The sequence below is a fragment of the Hemitrygon akajei genome, chromosome 8 (assembly GCF_048418815.1).
Source record: "Hemitrygon akajei chromosome 8, sHemAka1.3, whole genome shotgun sequence".
NCBI classification, from domain to species: Eukaryota; Metazoa; Chordata; class Chondrichthyes; order Myliobatiformes; family Dasyatidae; genus Hemitrygon; species Hemitrygon akajei.
The window spans coordinates 4013918-4035583 of record NC_133131.1 but is presented as its reverse complement, the minus strand read 5'-3'; the positions used below and the strand labels follow the sequence as shown (position 1 = coordinate 4035583).

The 21666-nt window shown below is 48.9% G+C and overlaps 1 protein-coding gene across 2 annotated transcripts in view; it reads left to right on the top strand.

The window, feature by feature from the left end:
* The first annotated feature begins 383 nt into the window (after window positions 1–383).
* Window positions 384–21666, top strand: part of LOC140731562 (Na(+)/citrate cotransporter-like) — a 36519-nt gene continuing 15236 nt past the window's right edge. For both annotated transcript variants that reach the window (XM_073053080.1, XM_073053079.1), the window contains exons 1-6: window positions 384–595; window positions 5334–5462; window positions 7878–8014; window positions 13346–13545; window positions 16186–16393; window positions 20580–20702. In XM_073053080.1, coding sequence (XP_072909181.1) covers window positions 437–595; window positions 5334–5462; window positions 7878–8014; window positions 13346–13545; window positions 16186–16393; window positions 20580–20702 — 956 coding nt within the window. In that variant the 5' untranslated portion in view covers window positions 384–436. The remainder of the gene's footprint in view (window positions 596–5333; window positions 5463–7877; window positions 8015–13345; window positions 13546–16185; window positions 16394–20579; window positions 20703–21666) is intronic.

The window sequence follows — 21666 nt, the reverse complement described above, 5'->3', positions numbered from 1 at the left end:
AGCTGGGGCGGAGCGCCGCGGGTTGGGGGGTGAGCTGGGTCGGGGGCGGTGAGCTGGGGCGGGGGGTGAGCTGGGGCGGAGCGCGGTGGTCGGGGGTAAGCTGGGGCGGAGCGCGGTGGTAGGGGGGTTAGCTGGGTCGGGGGGTAAACTGGGGCGGAGCGCGGTTGTCGGGGGTAAGCTGGGGCGGAGCGCGGTGGTAGGGGTGTTAGCTGGGTCGGGGGGTGAGCTGGGGCGGAGCGCGGTGGTAGGGGTGTTAGCTGGGTCGGGGGGTGAGCTGGGGCGGAGCGCGGTGGTAGGGGTGTTAGCTGGGTCGGGGGGTAAGCTGGGGCGGAGCGGGCGGGTTACGAGGATGAGAACAACTGAAGCGCGCGGGTCGTGGGGTTAGCGAGGGCAGAGGGCGGTGCTTCTTGCCGGGTCCCGCCCACCACCGGTTTATATGGGAATCCCGTCAGTGCGGTCGAGGAGCGCGTTCGGTGGGGATCGGGCAGAGACCATGAAGTCATGTATGAGACAGATTCGGCGGTACCGCTATCCGCTGGCAGTCGCTCTGGCCTTCCTGTTGCTGTTGCCGCCGTCCCTCGCCCTCAGGAGGAAGGTGAGAGACCTGGGACTCTATTGACCGTATCCTCGGACTCTGCCGCTCCGTGTTCCGCGCGACAAATTTGGGAAACCTTGCGGAAACTTTTCTGTTTTTTTCGGGAGAGGGGTTTATATTGGAGAGTTCGGAGTTAACCGGGATCTCTGGCCGGGTGAAGGGACGGTGCGACACCCCTCCTGGGTCCTTTGCGCTCAACCTGGGCTACACCTTGGCCGCTTTCCCGTACCCCCGCGGTGTCGCCCCCTCCTTGTCTGGGAATGGGGTGGTGATATGGGCCTCCCATATCCGAGGACAGCAGTCCGGGAAACTTCCTGCCCCGTCGAATGCTTCACCCGGTATGGCCTTCGGAGGGTTGCGGGATGGTGAGGGTTAAACTTGCTCCAATCTCGGTCGCATTGGTGGGGGGGGGAGGGGATCGAGTATTTAAAGGATTCTGTGAACAGCTTGGGGGGGGGGAGGGTGTCGGGAAAGGGTGAGGTACGGAGGCTGAATGGTAGTATCAACTTAATTTGCCCAATGTATTTACAAACATGAATCCGCTGTGGTCAGATGAGGTTGGACAGATATTTTCATAGGTATCAGCTTGTGTGGGATATCTCAGTGATCAAACCCCACCCCACCCCAACTCGCCCAATGCTGGACTCGGGAGTTGGGACGGGGGGGGGCACCTCTCATCCTTCCCCGACGGAGGGTGGTGACCCAAGACCACTCATTGGACGTACTTTGGGGAGGGTTCGGTGACTTCCAGGACATCCAACCTTCTCAAGTAAAGCTCTACACAACTCCTTTTGACATCTGCTCCGTGGGCTTGACCCCTCCCCCGCCTTTCCACAGAAGCCCCTGTTCCAGGGAAATCTTCACCAAACCTGCCTCTCACCTACAGACTTCTGTGTTCTTTACAGTGCAACCACATCCTTCCCTTCTGTAAGGTGCTGTCCACCCCCCCCCAGCTGTGAACTCACAGCTCCTGCAGAGCCCCTCCCCCAGCGAGCTCTTACAAGCTACCCCTTCTGCCATTTGAAGCCCCCACCCTCATCACTGCCAACCCTACCGTCAAGCACCTCCACTGTCCCTCTTACCCGGACAAAGAAGCAGGCAGCAAACCCTGCAAACTGCCTCTTCCAAAAACTCCCTTGCGGAAAGCACTATTGGGTACTACATCAAAAATGTTACAATATCCGCAAAGTTTCCTCCCCCAGGTAGTTAAATCCGATCAACTATTCTAGTTATTCCCCCCTCCATCCATAACCTCAGTCACTGCACTGTAAACACATTCAACCGCTTTTATATTGTTGTTTTATAATGCTGGTATTTATGCATATTTAATTCCATATCTGTACTTAAACCTCTAACTTTATTTTTATGTAACCCTTTATTCTGAATGTTGTTGTTTTTTTGTTGCGTGTCACATCAACACACCATGGCAAATTCCTGGTACATGTAAATGTAGCTCGGAGCCACCTTGTCGTGTACTTCCTGTAACTGAGAAAGTGGCCATTGAGTGTGTGTTCATCTTCTGCGGCTCCAGCCCGTCCACCAAGGTTCACTGTGTTGTGCATTCAGAGATGCTCTTCTGCACACTGTTGTAATGTAGTTATTTGTGTTACTGTCACTTTCCTGTCAGTTTGAACCAGTCTGGCCATTCTCCTCTGGCCTCTCTCACTAACAAGGTGTTTTCACTCACAGAACTGCTGCTCACTCAATTTTCCTTTTTTTTAGTTTTCATATCATTCTCTACAAACTCTGGAGACTGTTGTATGTGAAAATCCCAGGAGATCAGTAATTTCTGAGATACTCAAACCTCCCCATCTGACACCAATTCCACAGTCAAAGTTACTATGATCACATTTCTTGCCCATTCTGAACAGCAACTGAACCTTTTGATGCTTTTCTGCATTGAGTTGCCACCACATGATTGGCTGATTAGATACTTGTATTAATGAGTGCCGGCAACTGAGTATATATAATAAATAAAGTTGATCCTGCCCCTTCTCCTTAGATTTAAGAAGTAGTCACTCCCTATCTTCCTCTCACCAATCCACCTTGACTCTCCCTGATTGATCTTTGGAAGGTGGAAATCACAACATGTTGGTGCTGAAGATCTAAACTGCTGGGAATAGTCAGCATCCATGGGAAGGGAAAAAATTAATGCTTCACATTGAAGACCATTGTTCCCTCTCACTACACGGGTGCACAGCCACGCAGTAACTGAAATGTTCCCGTGCATGTAACCTTTGATACCAGGAAGCTGGAATTTTAGATAATATTAATATAATTTGAAATTGCGGTAATATAATTTTGAATTCTATGTTGATATAAGTGTGAAATACTGTACCTTGAAATTATGTTTATGAATATAATTCATAAATTTTCTAAATAATAAACATACCACAACCTTTACTTTGAAATATTTTAGAGCTTCAATGTACTGTATTTACATCGTCAGTGTTTCAAGTTGCAACACTGTTAGAAATTGTAACAATAACCACAGATTGCAAGTCAATGCCGACGCCATCTAGTCAAAACATTTTGATTTCCCCATTGTGCCTATTAGGGGTTTTGACTCCCTGACATCATTAATTTTTTTTCTGAGTCATGGTTTATGTTTATTTGATAAGCATATTACAAAAATAAACCAACAGTGCTGCACAGTGTAAGTAAATAAACAGGTAGATACATAAATAAAATCCTGCTCAGAGCGATGGTTAGTTTGTAAAAAGAAATACAATAGAGGGAATATTGTTGAAGATTCTTTGTCAGAACTGGACAGTTTTTATTTGCAGTGAATGTGGATACTGTCCTAAGAAATAATCCAGTAATCTGATGCGCTGCTATATTTACACTAACTTGTAATTACTGTGCATCTCCCTGCTATAACATTAACTATCTTCCGGTTGTCTAGCACAACCTTGTAGTCTGGAAGGATGGAAAAGTGTTAGTATAGAATATAGGACGTTGTTCGTGCCCTTTGGCCTGCAATATTGTGCTGATCTATAACCTACTCTAAGATTAATCTAACCCTTCCCGCTCACACACCCTTCCATTTTTCTGTCATCCATGTGTCTATCTAAGAGTCTCTTCAATGACCCTCATGTATCGGCCTCTGCCACCACCCTGGGAAGGGTTACCATGCACCCACCACTGTCGCTATGGTTTATTTAAACTGCCTTTGACATCCCCCTATACTTTCTTCCAGTCACGTTAAAATCATGCTGCCTGGTATCAGCCACCTCCACCCTGAGGAAAAGTCTCTGTCCACTCTATCTGTGCCCCTTATTATCTTGTCCACCTCTATCAAGTCACCCCTCATCCTCCCTCATGCCAGAGAGAAAAGCCCTGCCTCGCTCGACCTGTCCTGACCTCTCTAAACCAGGCAGCATCTTGGTAAATCTCCTTTGCACCCTCTCGAAAGCTTCCACATCCTTCCTATAGTGAGGCAACCAGAATTAAAAGCAATACTCCAGTGTGGTCTAACCAGGGTTTAGAACCTTTGAAATGTTTTTCCTTGTGTCTTCCAACAACCTGGGACAAGTTTGCCCAGGCCAGGCAAACTCCCCTGCTGTTGCTCCCAGTAAAGCTTTGCCAAATCACCGTAAAACTGGCCTTGCCCTAACTTAAAACCTGATATTGACTTACTTTCAAAGACTCTACAACTCTTATTCCGTCTATCACAACCCTATCAACAATCGCAAAAGCAGCCCTTTTCCCTCCCTCCTACCCACTCTCACACAGACCAACACCAGGACAGGCCACCTCCAGGCTCCAGCCCACAGTCCCTGGCCTGGACTTACAGACACTGGGCCTCAAGCTTCCAGACACACAATTGGGCCTACAACTCACAGAAGTTCCTTCACTGTCACTGGTTCTAAGTCCTGGATGTCAGACGAGCCAGTTTGGGAACAGAGGAGCTGGCCTGGCTGCAGACTGTGTTGCTGCCCGCTACTCGGCGGCATCAGAGTTGGCGCACGAAGGTGGTGTCCGTGGGAGATTATCTCGGACATCTCACTTGCAATTGCAAGACTCAGTTGGACAGTGATAATGTAAGTTGCCTCAGGCCTGTTCCCTTTGTCTGATGGTGTGACAGGTGATATGGAAGCTGTGTAGCCTCAGGTCTAGCCAGGACTAGGCCTCAAGCCATGGGCTTGCCTACAGCAGCAGACCCGGTGAGGAAACGGCGGAGGCAGTGCAGCATGGTGCCCGTGCTCACTGGGGGTTTGGCCTCTCCCATCAGTGCTGCCCTCCTGTGTTCGGGCACTGGAATGACGGGCTGGACTGGTGCGTCTGCACACTGCCCGGAGACCATACCATCAATTGTGGGACATGTTCCCAAAATTCCTGGGCCATATACCGTATATTTTTGCGTAGTTGCACTCTGTTTCGCCAGGGGAGGGCAGGTGTCGTTGACCCCAGAGATGTCACTGTGGACATGACTGGGTAACCTATCAAATCTGGCCAGCACTTACTGGAAGTGATAGACTGAACTTTAGCACAGTGTGCTTGTAATGGGCACCAGATACCGCACTCTGGGAAACCATTCTGCTTTTATTAATATTTGTTTCTTGCGTTGTGTGTTCTTTACTATTTAAATAAACTATTGGCTGAGTAAATTGACTTTCTTGGCTGTACAATCAGCCGTTTCCTGAAAGCACGGATTTCTTTTCTGATGACTTTCCAGTCCACAGGGGGCGGAAGGTGAGGAGAGTGGAGCAGAGACTCATGCCTTCCCCTGTTACAGGAGGTCTACTGTGGATTCATTGTGCTCCTGATGGCTGTGTACTGGTGCACTGAGGTCATCCCACTGGCCATTACCGCTATCCTCCCCATCGTTCTCTTCCCACTGTTCGGAATCATGACATCTAAACTGGTAAGTCTTCTGATCTCACCTAACCAACACCAAAAATATCACCATAAGCTGGTAATGAGGACCATAATGCTGTCAGTTCAGTTCTGTGTCTCAAAGGGTTAATGTGGCTTCTTCTGAACTGTTCAGAATCTGAATCAGGATTATTATCACTGACACGTATAGTGAAATCTGCAGTTTGTGGCAGCAGTACTGTATGATACATAAAATATACTTTAAATTACTATAAGAAATGCATATATAAAATTTTAAAATACTTAGTGCAAAAATTGTGAGCACGAGATTCTGCAGATGCTGGAAATCCAGAGCAACGCACACAAAATGCTGGAGGAGCTCAGCAGGTCAGGCAGCATCTATGGAGGAATAAACAGTCAATGTTTTGGTCCATCCTGATGACCACTCAGAAAAGTGATGGTGGAGGGGAAGAAGCTGTTCCTGAATCACTGAGTGTGTGTCTTCAGGCTCCCATACGGTAGCAATGAGAAGAGGGCACGTCCTGCGTGGTGAGGGGCCTTCATGATGGATGCCGCCTTCTTGAATGTGTTCTTGATGCTGGGGAAATGAGTACCCAGGGTGGAGCTGGCTGAGTTGACAACTTTCTGCTGCTTTCTCCGGTCCTGTGCAGTGGCCCCTCCGCCCCAGACGGTGATGCAGCCAGTTAGAATGCTCTCCATGGTACACCTGTAGAAGTTTGCCAGAGTCTTTGAGAGAAAGAGTTAGCATCCTGACTGGTTGCTCTGGGAGGGTAATTCCAACGCAAGGAGCTGCAGAGAGTGGTGGACTCGGGCCAATCCATCACGTTCACGTCGCTCCGCACCATCGGGGGTATCGACAGGAGACGCTGCCTCAAGAAGGCCTCATCCATCATCGAAGATCCCCACCGTCCGGGCCAGGCCATCTTCCCACAGCTCCCATTGGCAGGAGCTGCAGAACCCCAAAGTCCAACACCACCAGGTTCAGGAACAGCTACTTCCCTTTAGCCATTTGGGTCTTTGAAGCTACTAACACAACCCTAATCACTACTTCAGTAAGAGCAACACCATGATCACTTTGCACTCAAATGGACGTTTGTTGAATTTTAGTTCTGATGGCTTTCTTTCCTGTTCAATTCCTGTATAGTTTACTGTACTGTGTGAATGTGGTGTCTCTGATGCTCTGCACCTGTGAAGCTACTGCAAATAAGTTTTGCATTGTACCTGTGAGAACATGGAGTTGTGTATTGGACAATAAATTGAGGTTTGCCTTGTGCTGGGCTTTAGTGATTGGAATCAGCCTCAAGCTGTGCTCTGATCTCTGAATTTAGAGTACAGCCCATCAGGAGAGCTTTCCCAATGCTTTGATCAACTTCAGCCTAACACTGACCGTGTGTGGAGGTCACCAGCTACAGTGCGACTTGCTGGTGTTTCATGCATCCAGGACCTGCCACCGATGGTGGCGGTGGTCCCACTGTTTGCAGCCTGTGCTGATTGTACCACAAGGCGCTGATGCCCACAGCCTGCCATCAACTACACTGGCGGGCACTGCTGCCCATAGCCCACCACCAACTGTATCAACCGGCCATGGCAGTGTTCTAATAAACTTGCTCATGGGGTTGGCAAAGCTAGCTATCTGTGGGGTGAGGTCTCTGCATGGGCAGACTGCCTGGCGATGTTCCGGTGTATGCCATGGCCTGGGTAACGATGGAAAGGGAACAGATGGTGTCCATGTGTACCATGGAGATGTTATGGGACCACTGGGGATCAATGCCATCTTTGACAGAGGTGGGAACGTTTGAATTTAGTCTGTGATGGTGATTGGTTTTGGTCGCTGTTATCTCGGTGTTTGTTGTAGATAGATAGATACTTTATTCATCCCCATGGGGAAATTCAACTTTTTTCCAATGTCCCATACACTTGTTGTAGCAAAACTAATTACATACAATACTTAACTCAGTAAAAAAATATGATATGCATCAAAATCACTATCTCAAAAAGCATTAATAATAGCTTTTAAAAAGTTCTTAAGTCCTGGCGGTAGAATTGTAAAGCCTAATGGCATTGGGGAGTATTGACCTCTTCATCCTGTCTGAGGAGCATTGCATCGATAATAACCTGTCGCTGAAACTGCTTCTCTGTCTCTGGATGGTGCTATGTAGAGGATGTTCAGAGTAATCCATAATTGACCGTAGCCTACTCAGCGCCCTTCGCTCAGCTACCGATGTTAAACTCTCCAGTACTTTGCCCACGACAGAGCCCGCCTTCCTTACCAGCTTATTAAGACGTGAGGCGTCCCTCTTCTTAATGCTTCCTAATATTGTTGTAGTGTTGTAGAATGTTATTTGTAACACATGGATTTCTGTGGAAAAACAATGGTTGTGTGGACAATGTGTCTTTGGCATCGGAGAATGGCCTGACTCACCTGCAGGGTTTTCTGTTCAAGGTGTGTATGCAGTACATGAAGGACACCAACATGCTCTTCCTCGGTGGGTTAATGGTGGCCGTAGCCATTGAGACTTGGAACCTCCACAAGCGAATCGCACTGAAGGCGCTGCTTATCGTTGGGGTCAGACCAGCTCTGTAAGGTTCTTCTTTCAGTGGTTGTGTGGTGACCGTCAGACCATATGATATAGGAGCAGAATAAGGACATTTGTCCCATCGAGTCAGCTCCGTCATTTCATCAGGACTGGGGCTGAGAGGGGAAGTGGACCAATATCCTGCTTTCTCCCCACGTCCCTTCATGCCCTGACCATCAAAAATCTATCAACCTCTGCCTTAAACGTACGTAAAGACCTGGCCGCCACACTGCCTCTGGCAACGAACTCCACAGATTCATGGCTCTCTGGCTCTGACACCAGTGTTCCTGGTGTTAAATGCAAATGCAAATGCAAATGCTAAGGTCACAACCCCTTAGGTATCTGTTTGTGCTTGGGAGTGGGATGTGAGAGTAAGCTTGTTCTCAGCAGGAGGAGGTCAAGGGATGAAGAAAGAGCCTTGCCTGACATTAGATTGGTCCTGGAGTAGGTTAAAATGTTGACACAACATCATGGGCCAAAGGGTCTGCACTGTGCTGTAACATTCTACATTCAGTGACCTGTACACCTCGTTAATGCAAATATCTAATCAGCCAATCAGGTGGCAGCAAGCCAATGCAGAAAAGGATGTAGACATGGTCAAGAGGTTCAGTTGTTGTTCAGACCAAACACAGAATGGGGAAGAAATGTGACGTAGCGACTTTGACCATGGAATGATTGTTGGTGCCAGATGGGATGGTTTGAGTATCTCAGAAACTGTTGATCTCCTGGGATCTTCATGCTGAACAATCTCTAAAGTTTACAGAGAATGGTGTGAAAAACAAAAAGCACCCAGTGAGTAGCAGTTCTGTGGTTAGAACGGCTTGTTAATGAGAGAGGTCAGAGGAGAATGGCCAGGCTGACTGGAAGGTGATAGAAACTCAAAGGAGCACATGTTACAATGGTGGTGTGCAGAAGAGAGTCTCTGAACACACAACACAGCAGGTTAAACCTTAAAGTGGATGGGCTACAGAAGCAGAAGACCATGGACATGCACTCAGTACAGGAGGGATCATGTCCACTGAGTGTATGTTCAACGTGGAGTGCGTTCCAGACAGTTGAAGGCTTGGACTTGATGCTGTCATCAGCAGTGTGTACATAGCACTGTTACCACAGGAAATGTGAAATGCAAAGTGCTGGAAACACTCAGCTGGTCAGGCAGCATCTGCAGAGAGAAGCGGAATTAGTGACTTAGGTCAGAAAACCTTTGGCAAGGTTGGTAGGTTAATTGGCCACTGCCAATTGCCCCCAGGTGTGGAGGTGAGTGGTGGATTCCAAGGTGGGGATGTGGGAGAATGCAGTATGATGGGCATGCTTGATTTTAGCAATATGGAGACACAGTCATTCTGCATGGAAACAGGCCATTCAGCCCAACTGGTCTATGCTGACCAAAGGCAGTCCCATTTGTCTGCTTTTGGTCCATAATCTTTGAAACCTTAACTACCTCAACTACTCATCCTACATAGATACCACCCTCTGGGTGAAAACATTGCCTTTGGATTCTTATTGAATTTCTCCCCCTCTCATCTTAAACCTGTGCCCTCTACATCCTTATTTCCCAGTCCTGGGAGAAACACTGTGCACGTTCATCTTAAGTGCATTAATTGCACTTCTGTAAGGTCACCTCTCAGGGGTAAAGTCCAAACTCAGTCCCTCCAGTCCTGGCAGCATCTTTGTAAACTCTTTCTTCTCCGTTTTCAGTTTAGTAAAATCTTCCGTGTATCATCATCGTCATCATTACGTGGCTGTTCTTGGCAAATGTCTCTACAGAAGTGGTTTGCCATTGCCTTCTTCTGGGCAGAGTCTTTACAAGACACTTTACAAGACCATTATCAATACTCTTCAGCGATTGTCTGCCTGGCGTCAGTGGTCGCATAACCAGGATTTGTGATCTGCACCGGCTGCTCATACAACCATCCACCACCTGCTCCCATGGCTTCACATGACCCTGATCGGGGGGGCAAAGCAGGTGCTACACCTTGCCCAAGGGTGACCTGCAGGCTAGTGGAGGGTTGGAGTGTCTTACACCTCCTTTGGTAGAGACATATCTCCACCTTGCTACCTATTTGTATAGAAGGGTGTCCAAAGCTGAACGCAATACTCCAAGCACGGCTTCACCAGCATCTTGTACAACCAATTTTTTATACACAGTGCCCCGAATGATGAACGTCTGTGTGCCACAAAGCCACCTTCACCCTGTGGCTTCCCGTCACTCTCGGGTTTCTCTGATCCACAACTCTCCCCAGGGTCTAGCCGTCCACTGTGGAAGTCCTTCCTGCATTTCACTTTCCAAAATGCATTACCTCACACTTATCCCAATTAAACTCCATCTGCCATTCCTTGGCCCACTTACCCAGCTGACCGAAATCCCCCCGCAATTTTTTATAACCACCTTCATTGTCCACTTTACCACCGGTTGATAGGTCTCGGTATAGGCACGAGGTGTACAGAGAAAGATTTTTTTTATTTGTCACATCTACATTCAAATACATGGTGGAATCCGTCATTCACGTCAAGGACCAACACAGTGTGAAGGTGTGCTGGGGGCAGCCCGCAAGTGTCACCCACGCTTCCACCATCAACATAGCGTGCACACAACACACTAATTAACCCATACACCTTTGGAAGAAACCAGAGCACCCGGAGGAGACGCTAGTGATCATGGGGAGAATGCACAGAACCCTCACGCACAGTATCAGGAGTCAGACCCCAATCGCTGTTGCTGTAAAGCATTGTGTCAACCGCTACACTACCGTTTTGTCCACGTCCCAGTCTTCAGATTAGAAAAGGGAAGAGAAGGTTTTTTGAAAATGAGCCCAGGAATGAAATGGTAAACACAAGAGGAGCATATGATGGCTCTGGGCCAGTACTCGTAGTTTAGAAGAATGAACGGGTATCTCAATGAAACATCGAATATTGAAATGTCTGGATTAAGTGGGTGTGAAGAGGATGTTTCCTATAGTGGGGGAGTCTAGGACCAGAGGACACAGATAGAGTGGATGTGGAGAGGATGTTTCCTATAGTGGGGGAGTCCAGGACCAGAGGACACAGATAGAGTGGATGTGGAACGGATGTTTCCTATAGTGGGGGAGTCTAGGACCAGAGGACACAGATAGAGTGGATGTGGAGAGGATGTTTCCTATAGTGGGGAGTCTAGGACCTGAGGACACAGATAGAGTGGATGTGGAGAGGATGTTTCCTATACTGGGAGTCTAGGACCAGAGGACACAGATAGAGTGGATGTGGAGAGGATGTTTCCTATAGTGGGGGAGTCTAGGACCAGAGGACACAGATAGAGTGGATGTGGAGAGGATGTTTCCTATAGTGGGGGAGTCTAGGATCAGAGGACACAGATAAGAGTGGATGTGGAGAGGATGTTTCCTATAGTGGGGAGTCTAGGATCAGAGGGCACAGATAGAGTGGATGTGGAGAGGATGTTTCCTATAGTGGGGGAGTCTAGGATCAGAGGACACAGATAGAGTGGATGTGGAGAGGATGTTTCCTATAGTGGGGGAGTCTAGGATCAGAGGACACAGATAGAGTGGATGTGGAGAGGATGTTTCCTATAGTGGGGGAGTCTAGGATCAGAGGACACAGATAAGAGTGGATGTGGAGAGGATGTTTCCTATAGTGGGGGAGTCCAGGACCAGAGGACACAGATAGAGTGGATGTGGAGAGGATGTTTCCTATAGTGGGGGAGTCTAGGACCAGAGGGCACAGCCTCAGAATACAAGGACATCTGCTTTGAACAGAGAAGTTTCTTTACCAGAGGGCGATAAATCTGTGGAATTCATTGCCACAGACTGTTGCTGTGGAAGCCAAGTCACTGGGTATATTTGAAGCGAAGGCTGTTAGCTTCTTGATTAAGAGGTTGTCAAAGGTTACAGGGAGAGCCCCACAAGTGTTACCTGATGTTGCAGCTCCACCTTCTCCTGAAGCCAGCCCTTGCCTGGAGCATCGCCAGGGGTCTGCAAGTTTGGCAAACTCTTGCCGGAGGGTGCTGGTCTCCGTCTCCAGCTGCTGCAGCTGCCGCCTCAGCTCCACGACCTCCTGCTCCATAGCCTGATCCCAGAATGAAAGGGTTCATATTTCAGAAGCCTTTGATGGCTCTGGGCCTGAACTCACTGGAGTTTAGATGAGGGGAATCTCACTGAAACCTGTCGGATTTGAAAGGCCTCGATAGTGTGGATGTGGAGAGGACGTTTTGTGTAGTGAGGGAGTTCTGGACCAGAGGGCACAGCCTCAGAATAGGTGGCCGTCCCTTTAGGGATGAGGAGGAGGAATTTCTTTAGCCGGGGTGGGGGGGTGAATCTGAGGAATTCATTACCACAGATGACTGTGGAGGCCAGGTCATTGGGTATATTTAAAGCAGCGGTTGATAGGTCATTCCCCCGAGATGTAACACTGAGCGTCATAGGAAGTCATTCCTACCTGTGGCCATCAAACTTTACAACTCCTCTCTCGGAGTGTCAGACACCCTGAGCCAATAGGCTGGTCCTGGACTTTATTTCCACTTGGCATGATTAACTTATTATTATTTAATTATTTATGGTTTTATATTGCTATATTTCTTCACTATTCTTGGTGCGGCTGTAACGAAACCCAATTTCCCTCGGGATCAAAAAAGTATGTCTGTCTGTCTGTTCTTGATTAGTCAGGGTGTCAATGGTTACAGAGAGAAGGCAGGAGAATGGGGTTGGGGGGGGGGACACCCAAGGTGGAATGGCAGAGTATCCTCAATGGGCTGAAAAGCCTAATTTTGCTCCTATGTCTTATGGCCTTGATGGTCTGTTTCTGTGCTGTATCTCCCCATGACAGAGAACCATTTCCATTCCCAGTTACCATGCCCTTGAACCCAACAGCTTTGGGCTGTGCTCCCTGCGCAGACACTGCCTGACCGGAATTCTCAGCTCCTATTTCCCCTGCGGAGCTGGGGGTGGGTAGGCTTCAGTGGGTGAACGCGCTCACGGGAGGGGCAATGTCTTCAGCTGGATTTGTGTCTGATAGGGGTATTTAAGATAATGAGAGGCATAAATAGAGTAGGCAGACAGCACCCTACTCCCAGGGCTGCAATGTGTAGTACCAGAGGACATGCATTTAAAGTGAGAGGAGATGTGACGGGTAATTTTTTTTACTGATTTGCTGTCTGAGGTGGTGGGTAGAGGCAGATACATTAGAGACTTCAGGGATCGTTAGGTAGGCGTGTGAATGTGGACATTGTGTAGGCGGCAGGGATTAGTTGGACATTTGATTACTAAGTGAATTGTTTCAGCACAACATTGTGGGCCGCTGTTTCTGTCCTGTCCTGTTCTATGTTTGTCTCTTCCACCCACTGCAGGCTGATGATGGGGTTCATGGGCACGACCGCCTTCCTCTCCATGTGGATCAGTAACACGGCGACCACCGCCATGATGGTGCCCATCGCCCAGGCCGTGTTGGACCAGCTCACTACTGTGGGCAGGGAAACAGGGAGCGAACGGGCCCACAGCGATGTGGAGCTGCAGGAAAGGGGCGCCAGCCCTGAGGTGCACCGGGCAGGTGTGGGGTCCTGATTGGTGGTCTGCAACAAACCCTCTTGTCTTTTTGTTTCAGAAAAATACTTGTATAACAAATTACATTCCACAGTATTGCAATAAGTACATAGACACGGAAAATCCTACGAAAAGCAGTGGATACAGGCCAGTCCGTTACGGGTAAAGCCCTCCCCTCCACTGAGCACATCTACATGGAGCGCTGTCGCAGGAAAGCAGCATCCACCATCAGGGACCCCCACACCCAGGACATGCTCTCTTCTCACTGCTGCCTTCAGGAAGAAAGTACGGGAGCCTCAGGACCCACATCACCAGGTTCAGGGACAGTTATCAACCCTCATCACCGGGTTCTTGAACCAGAGGGGATAACTTCACTTGCCCCATCATTGAAATGTTCCCACAACCTACGGACTCTTCATCTCATGTTCTCAATATTTATTGCTTGTTTATTATTATTATTTAGTATTTGCACTTTCTGTTGTCTTTTGCACACTGGTTGAACTCCCAGGTTGGTGTGACCTTTCTCTGATTCTGTTATGGTTATTATTCTGTAGACTTATTGAGTATGCCCACAAGAAAATGAATCTCAGGGTAGCTTACGCTGACATATAACAACTTCGATAATAAATTTACTTTGAACTTTGACCATATCAATGACCAACACAAACACTAACACGCACCAAGTTAAATTAACTGTTCCTATCCCTATCCAGGATAGCATTTAACACACACAAAGTGCTGGAGGAACTCAGCAGGTCAGAATCTTGTGAGATTACGACGGTGTTTATCCCCTGCCATCACAGAACACTTCTGTGGGACTCTGTCTTCCCTCTCCATGGTTGCCCGGGCACAGACATGCCCTGGGAAACACTCTTGCCAGCCCCTCACTACCAGTCCGTGCAGCAGAGGCCCAGGGATGTGCTGGCTGGAGCACGGCCGATCTTTGGTGGTCAGTTTGACCCCTGACCCCCAGCCAAGTCTCCCACTGTGGCCCGAGCCCGTCCTGCCAGGATGGGTCCAGACCTGCCTGCCGCAGTCGAATAGCCAGCCCACGAGGACATCAGACACAGCCACTCCGGCTGGGAAAATATTCCCAGGTGCCGATTATCATTCTGTCATCTTCCTTAGTAACTGCAGGTGTCCAGCTTTGTTGCTGGGAGCTGGGATCGGGGGCACGTCAGTGGGGAGAAGGATCACTGGTACACTTCTACACTGTGACCCGTTCCATTCAAGTGAGGTCCAGCGGAGACTGTAAGCTACCCCACTGTTGGGGTATAGAGATGGTGGTGGCTAGCTCCTTCTGAACTCACCAGAGCCTCCCCTGGTGACTCCGGTTTCTAATTCCATTCCAGATGCTCCATCTGGAGGTTCCCAGCCATGAGCGGGAAGTTGGATTTCTCTATCCCTGAATCTTTTCAGGGTTAGCAGGTGATTGGGTACATTTACAGCCGACTCTGATAAGTCTGGTTAGTCAGGGTGTCAAAGGATATGGGGAGAAGGAAGGAGAATGAGGTTAAGAGGGATAATAAATCAGTTGTGATGGAATGACAGAGCAGACTCGATGGGCTGAATGGCCAAGTTCTGTTCCTATGTCTTATGGTCTTATCCACCATCCCAGTATCTCTTCCCACGACACAGCTTTCAGACAGAGGACCTGTTTTTGGGGTCTGGCGTTGGTCTGGTAAACCGTGTGCTCTGCCATAGAGCTGAGCGAGGGGAACTCAACAGGTCGGGCAGCGTCTATGGAGGGGAATAAACAGTCAATGTTTCAGGCTGAGACCCTTCATCAGGACTGGAGAAGAAGGGGGAAGAGGCCAGAACTGGAAGGTGGGGGTGGGGGGAAAGGGGTACAAGATGGCACGGTACAAGGAGACCAGGTGAGTAGGTGGGGGAGGGTGAAGTAAGAAGCTGAGAGGAGAGGAGAGTGGGCTATGGGAGATGGGGAAGGAAGAGGAGAACCAAAGGAGGGTGATGGGAGCTGAGGAGAAGAGATGGGATGGGAGGAATCAAAATGGGGAATGGAAAAAGAGAATGGGGAGGGTGGAGAAATTAGCAGCGGAAATCGCTGTTCATGCCACCAGGTTGGAGGCGACCCAGATGGAATATGAGGTGTTGCTCCTCCACCCTGAAGGTGGCCTTATTGTGGCGGAAGAGGAGGCCATGGATAGGTATGTTGGAATGTGAACGGGAAGTTGAATTCGAATGTAAAATGGCTTGAACCTGCTGTTCCCCAATCTAGGTTGGGTCTGACCAACGTGAGGAGGTCTCACTGGGGGCACTGGATGTAGTATGTGATCCCAGCGGACTCCCAGGTGAAGTGTTTCCTCACCGGGAAGGGCTGTTTGGGGCCCTGAATGGAGGTGAATGGGCAGGTGTAGCATTTTGGCTGCTTGTAGGTTAAGTGCCAGGAGAGGGATCGGGGGGAGGGTTAAGTGGCCAAGGGAGTCATGATTCCTGTTTGGGATGGGGGTGTGTGGAAGATGAACTTAGTTGTGGAATCCCGTTGGAGATTGTGGGATCATGGTGAGTGACGTGCTGGATGGGGTGGCAGATCAGGACAAAGGTAACTCTATAACTTGTGGTCGTGATGAGGGCAGATACTCGAGATTCTAAGACGAATCTATTGTGTTTCATCTCCTTGCTGCAGCTTTGAGCTCTCTCGTTGTGCAGAGCCAGGACCCAGAACCCGGGCTGGAGAAGAGCCCCTCCACATCCCCCAGCTCCAAGGACCAGAGTGAGGATCTGCAGCTGAAGAAGATGCTCTCCCTGTCTGTCTGCTATGCGGCCAGTATCGGGGGTACTGCCACTCTCACCGGGACCGGCCCCAACCTCGTTCTCAAGGGCCAGTTTAGCCAGTGAGTTGCTCCCTTTCCTCTGTCTGAGCTGTTTCTGTGTCACTGGGCATCTGCCTGGTGACTAGTCACCGTTCACACTCTCCAGGTCCCAGTCAGCCTCTGAGTCTCGTTAGAGATACAGCACGGTATCAGGCTTTTCTGGGCCATGCTGCCAAATTACACCCATGTGACCCATTAACCGACTATCCTGTACATCTTTCTGGGTGGAAATTAGATTTATTTATTAATAACATACATCAAAGCATACAGTTAATGCGTCATTTGTGATAACAACCAATCCACTGTGAAGCTGAGGCTTCAAGAGTCACTATGCATCCAGTGCTAACACGGTATACTCACAACCTACTAACCTAACCTGTACGTCTTCGGACTGTGGGAGGAAATCAGAGGGCCCGGAGCAAACCTACGCGGTCACAGGGAGAACGTACAAACTCCTTACAGACAGAGGCGGGAATTGAACCTGGCTTGCTGGTATGGTGATTACTCCCACCCCCTGCTTGAACAAACAGCAGCTGCTTGCTGTCCAGATGCTTGGTAATTTACTAAATCTGTGGTGGTACAGCCCACTCACCCTGTGCTAAGCTCTACAGTCAGCCTCTGGTGTGGTGGGTTTCCTACTGCTAATGACCAAAGGACCTTCTCCAGAATCCGAGGGTCCCTGAGGTCACTTCCTTCTCAACATAAGCAGAACATTCTCACCGTGACCTTTACCCTGTCTTTCCCTTCTTATCAGAATCATATTTAATATTGCCAGCATATGTCATGAAGTCTGTTAACTTTGCAGCAAGGGTACAATGAAATGCATGATAAACATAGGGAAAAACTGAGTTGTCTTAAGCCCATAAGACGTAGGAGTAGAATTAGGCCATTCAGACCAACAAGTCTGCTTTGCCTTTCCATCATGGCTGACCTTGGGTTCCACTCAACCCCATACACCTGCCTCCTCGCCATAACCTTTGATGCCCTGACCAATCAGGAAACTATCAACTTCCACCTTAAATATACTCACGGACTTGGCTTCCACCACAGCCTGTGGCAGGGCATTCCACAGATTCACCTCTCTCTGGCTAAAAAAGTTCCTCCTTACCTCTGTTCTAAAGGGTCACCCCTCAACTCTGAGGCTGTGCCCTCCAGTTCTGGATACTCCCACCGTAGGAAACATCCTCTCCACATCCACCCTATCTAGTCCTTTCAACATTTGGTAAGTTTCAATGAGATCCCCCTGCATTCTTCTAAATTTCAGTGACTACAGGCCCAAAGCAGCCAAACACTCCTCGCATGTTAACCCCTTCATCTGCAGAATCATCCCTGTGAACCTCCAAGCATTATCTCCTTGCTTTTATATTCTATTTGCTTTGAAATAAATGCCAATATTGCATTTGTCTTCCTTACCACAGACTCAACCTGTAAATTAATCTTCTGGGAGTCTTGCACGAGGACTCCTACATCTCTCTGCATCTCTGATGTTTGAAGTTTCTCCCCATTTAGATAACAGTCTGCACTATTGCTCCTTTTACCAAATGCATAATCGTACATTTCCCAACACTGTACTCCATCTGCCACATTTTTTGCCAATTCTTCCAATATGTCCAAGTCCTGGTGTAATCGCATTGCTTCCTCAGCACTGCCTACCCCTCACCTGCCTTCTTATCATCCGCAAACTTTGCCACAGAACCATCAATTCCATTATCTAAATCACTGACAAACAATGTGAAAAGTAGCGGTTCCAATACTGACCCCTGAGGAACACCGCTAGTCACCGGCAGCCAACCAGAAAAGGCCCCTTTTATTTTTACACTGCCTCCTGCCTGTCAGCCATTTCTCTATCCATGCTCGTATCCTTCCTGGAACACCAAAGGATTTTATCTTGTTAAGCAGCCTCATGTGAGACACCTTATCAAATGCCTTCTGAAAATCCAAGTAAATGACAACCCATGCCTCTCCTTTGTTCACCCTGCTGGTTACTTCCTCGAAGAAATCTTAACAGATTTGTCAGGCCAATGAGATAGGTAGGAAAAGGGAAGAGGTCCTGAAAAAAGACTACGGGGATTTAGGTAGGAAGTTGAAAAGCCGGACCACAAAGGTAGTAATCTCGGGATTACTGCCTGTGCCACACGACAGTGAGAATAGGAATAGGATGAGGTGGAGGATAAATGCGTGGCTGAGGGATTGGAGCAGGGGGCAGGGATTCAGATTTCTGGATCATTGGGACCTCTTTTGGGGCAGGTGTGACCTGTACAAAAAGGACGGGTTGCACTTGAATCCCAGGGGGACCAATATCCTGGCAGGGAGGTTTGCTGAGGCTACTGGGGGGAGTTTAAACTAGAATTGTTGGGTGTGGGAACCAAACTGAAGAGACTGAGGAAGAGGAGGGTTAGCTCACAAATAGAGAAAGCTTGTAGACAGTGTGAGAGGGAGGATAGAGAAGGGACATGCTCAGACTGAAGGTTTGAGATGTGTCTATTTTAATGCAAGGGGTGTTGTGAACAAAGCGGATGAGCTTAGAACGTGGATCAGTACTTGGAGATATGCTGTGGTGGCCATTACAGAGACTTGGATGGCTCAGGGACAGGAATGGTTACTTCAAGTGCCGGGCTTTAGATGTTTCAGAAAGGACAGGGAGGGGGCGTGGCACTGTTGATCAGAGATAGTGTCATGGCTGCAGAAAAGGTGGACTCCATGAAGGGATTGTCTACGGAGTCTCTGTGGGTGGATGTTAGGAACAGGAAGGGGCCAATAACTTTACTGGGTGTTTTTTATAGGCTGTCCAATAGTAACAGGGATATTGAGGAGCAGATAGGGAAACAGATCCTGGAAGGTGTGATAATAACAGAGTTGTCATGATGGGAGATTTTAATTTCCCAAATATTGATTGGCATCTCCCTGGAGCAAGGGGTTTAGATGGGGTGGAGTTTGTTAGGTGTGTTCAGGAAGGTTTCTTGACACAATACGTAGATAAACCTACAAGAAGAGAGGCTGTACTTGATCTGGTATTGGGAAATGAACCTGGTCAGGTGTCAGATCTCTCAGTGGAAGAGCATTTTGGAGATGGTGATCACAATTCTATCTTCTTTACCATAGCATTGGATAGGGATAGGGATAGGAATAGACAAATTAGGAAAGCGTTTAATTGGAGTAAGAGGAAATATGAAGCTATCAGGCAGGAACTCGAACGCATAAATTGGGAACAGATGTTCTCAGGGAAATGTGGCAAATATTCCTCTTGACTAGATGCTCCACAGCTCTTCAGAATCAGGGTTATTATCATTGTCCTATGTTGTGAAATTTGTTGTCTTTGGGTCAGCAGCACAATATATGATGAATATAGAGAGGGAAAAAACTGAATTGCAGTAAGTGTAACACAAACATGAGGAATCCAAAGCAACACACACACACGAAAGGTCTGTTCTGTTCTTCTCTCTCTCCCCTTCACCTTCCATTCCACTGCTGACTGAAAATCTCTCCCAGCTCAGGGATTCACCTTCTGAAAACTTCTGGCCCAGGAGACGCCAAAGACTCCTGTGCATTCAGTTGATCAACAGCACGGACTGTGTGACCCCCCTCCCCACTCCTCTCCCCTCTTTCGCCCTTCCACTTTGTCTCCTTCTGCCTCTGCCTCTCCCTCATCCTCCTCACACTTTTCCCTCTCCCCTCCCCCTGGTCCTCTTCTCTCTGTATCTCTCCCCCTCATCGCTCTCCCTTTCCTTCCCCCTTCTTCTCTATCACCCCCTCCTTCTGCCTCGATCTCCCCCATTCCACCTATCTCCCTCTGGCCCCTCCCTCTCCCTGGCATATGTAGGTAGAATGGTCGTGTAGCTGTTAGTGTTGCCTTATCATAGCGTGGGTTCAATTTCCACTGCATCTGTTAAGGAGTTTGTACATTCTCCCCATGACTGCGAGGGTTTCCTCCCACAGTCCAAAGACAGAAGGGTTAAGCTGTGGATGTGCTGAGCTGGTGCCAGAACTGTGGTGACAGTGGCGGGCTGCCCCAGCAGATCCTCACTGATTTGATTTGATGCAAATCATGCATTCCACTGGATGTTTTGATGTTTGTGTATGTGACAAATAAAGGTAATCTAATCTCATCTTTTATTCCCCTTACCTCCCCCCCCCCTCCTGTCAACCCCTGACGTTGACGGATCGGCACCTTGGTGGACTCTTCCTGACGCCACTCTGTGCTTTGAAGGATCTTCCCCGAGAGCAAAGACCTGATCAACTTTGCGTCCTGGTTTGGCTTCTCCTTCCCGAACATGCTGCTGATGCTGGTCTCCTGCTGGGCCTGGCTACATGTGCTGTTCCTGGGTGTGAAGTGAGTGAGCCTGCACAATCGTCTATCTTCCACTCAGTTCAGAAGGACACTGCTGTCCCCTTGATGAGGACTGGTTCCCCCTCCCTGAGGTCCACAGTCAGATCCTTGATTGTATTCCTAAAATGTCAAGTGTGTGTCTTTGGACTCCTGTCCTTCCTCCCTGATGGTAGTAATGAGAACAGGACACTCCTCGGGTGGTAAAGGTCCTCAGTGATAGCTACTGCCTTCTTGAGGCACTACCTCGAGGAAGAGCAGGGTGAGCTGCCTGAATGACTATCACCCAGTTGCACTCACATCTACTGTGATGAGTTTGGTTGCGGCTAGAATCAACTCCTGCCTAGGCAGGGGTCTGGGTCTGCTGCAGTTTGCCTATCACCACAATTGGGTCTACAGCAGAAGCAATGTCCCTGGCTTTCCACTTGGCTTTGGACGACAGTAGTGCCTACCTCAGGCTGCCGTTATTGACTACAGTTCTGCTGAGGACTCGCGTATGCTCACTCATCTTAACCTTTCTGAAGTCCACAATCAGATCCTTGCTTGTGACCCTGAATCACTGAATGTGAGTCTTGAGGCTCCTGTGCTCCTCCCTGATGGTAGTAATGAGAAGAGGGCCTGTCCTGAGTGAGGAGGGTCCTAGTGATAGCTGCTGCCCTCCTGAGGCATTACCTCTTGAAGAATCAGGTTATCAGTTGTCAGGCCTCCCCTCCAGAACCCCACACACTGAAACCTCAATCTTTATAATAGACTTCAACCACTGAGGTGAGGCTAATTGGCCCTGTGTCTTACTGACCCCTCATGCCTCACTTCCCCTCCCTCCCCCCCACACTTGTCCACGGTTAGCTCCTCCAATATCGGCAGAACACCGTTCGATCTGTGCCCTTGGGCTGGCTGCAGGGGGGCGTTGCTGGGTGGATCCGGAGAGAGCAGAGATGGATGAAGGGACCATGTTAAGGAACGTGTCTCT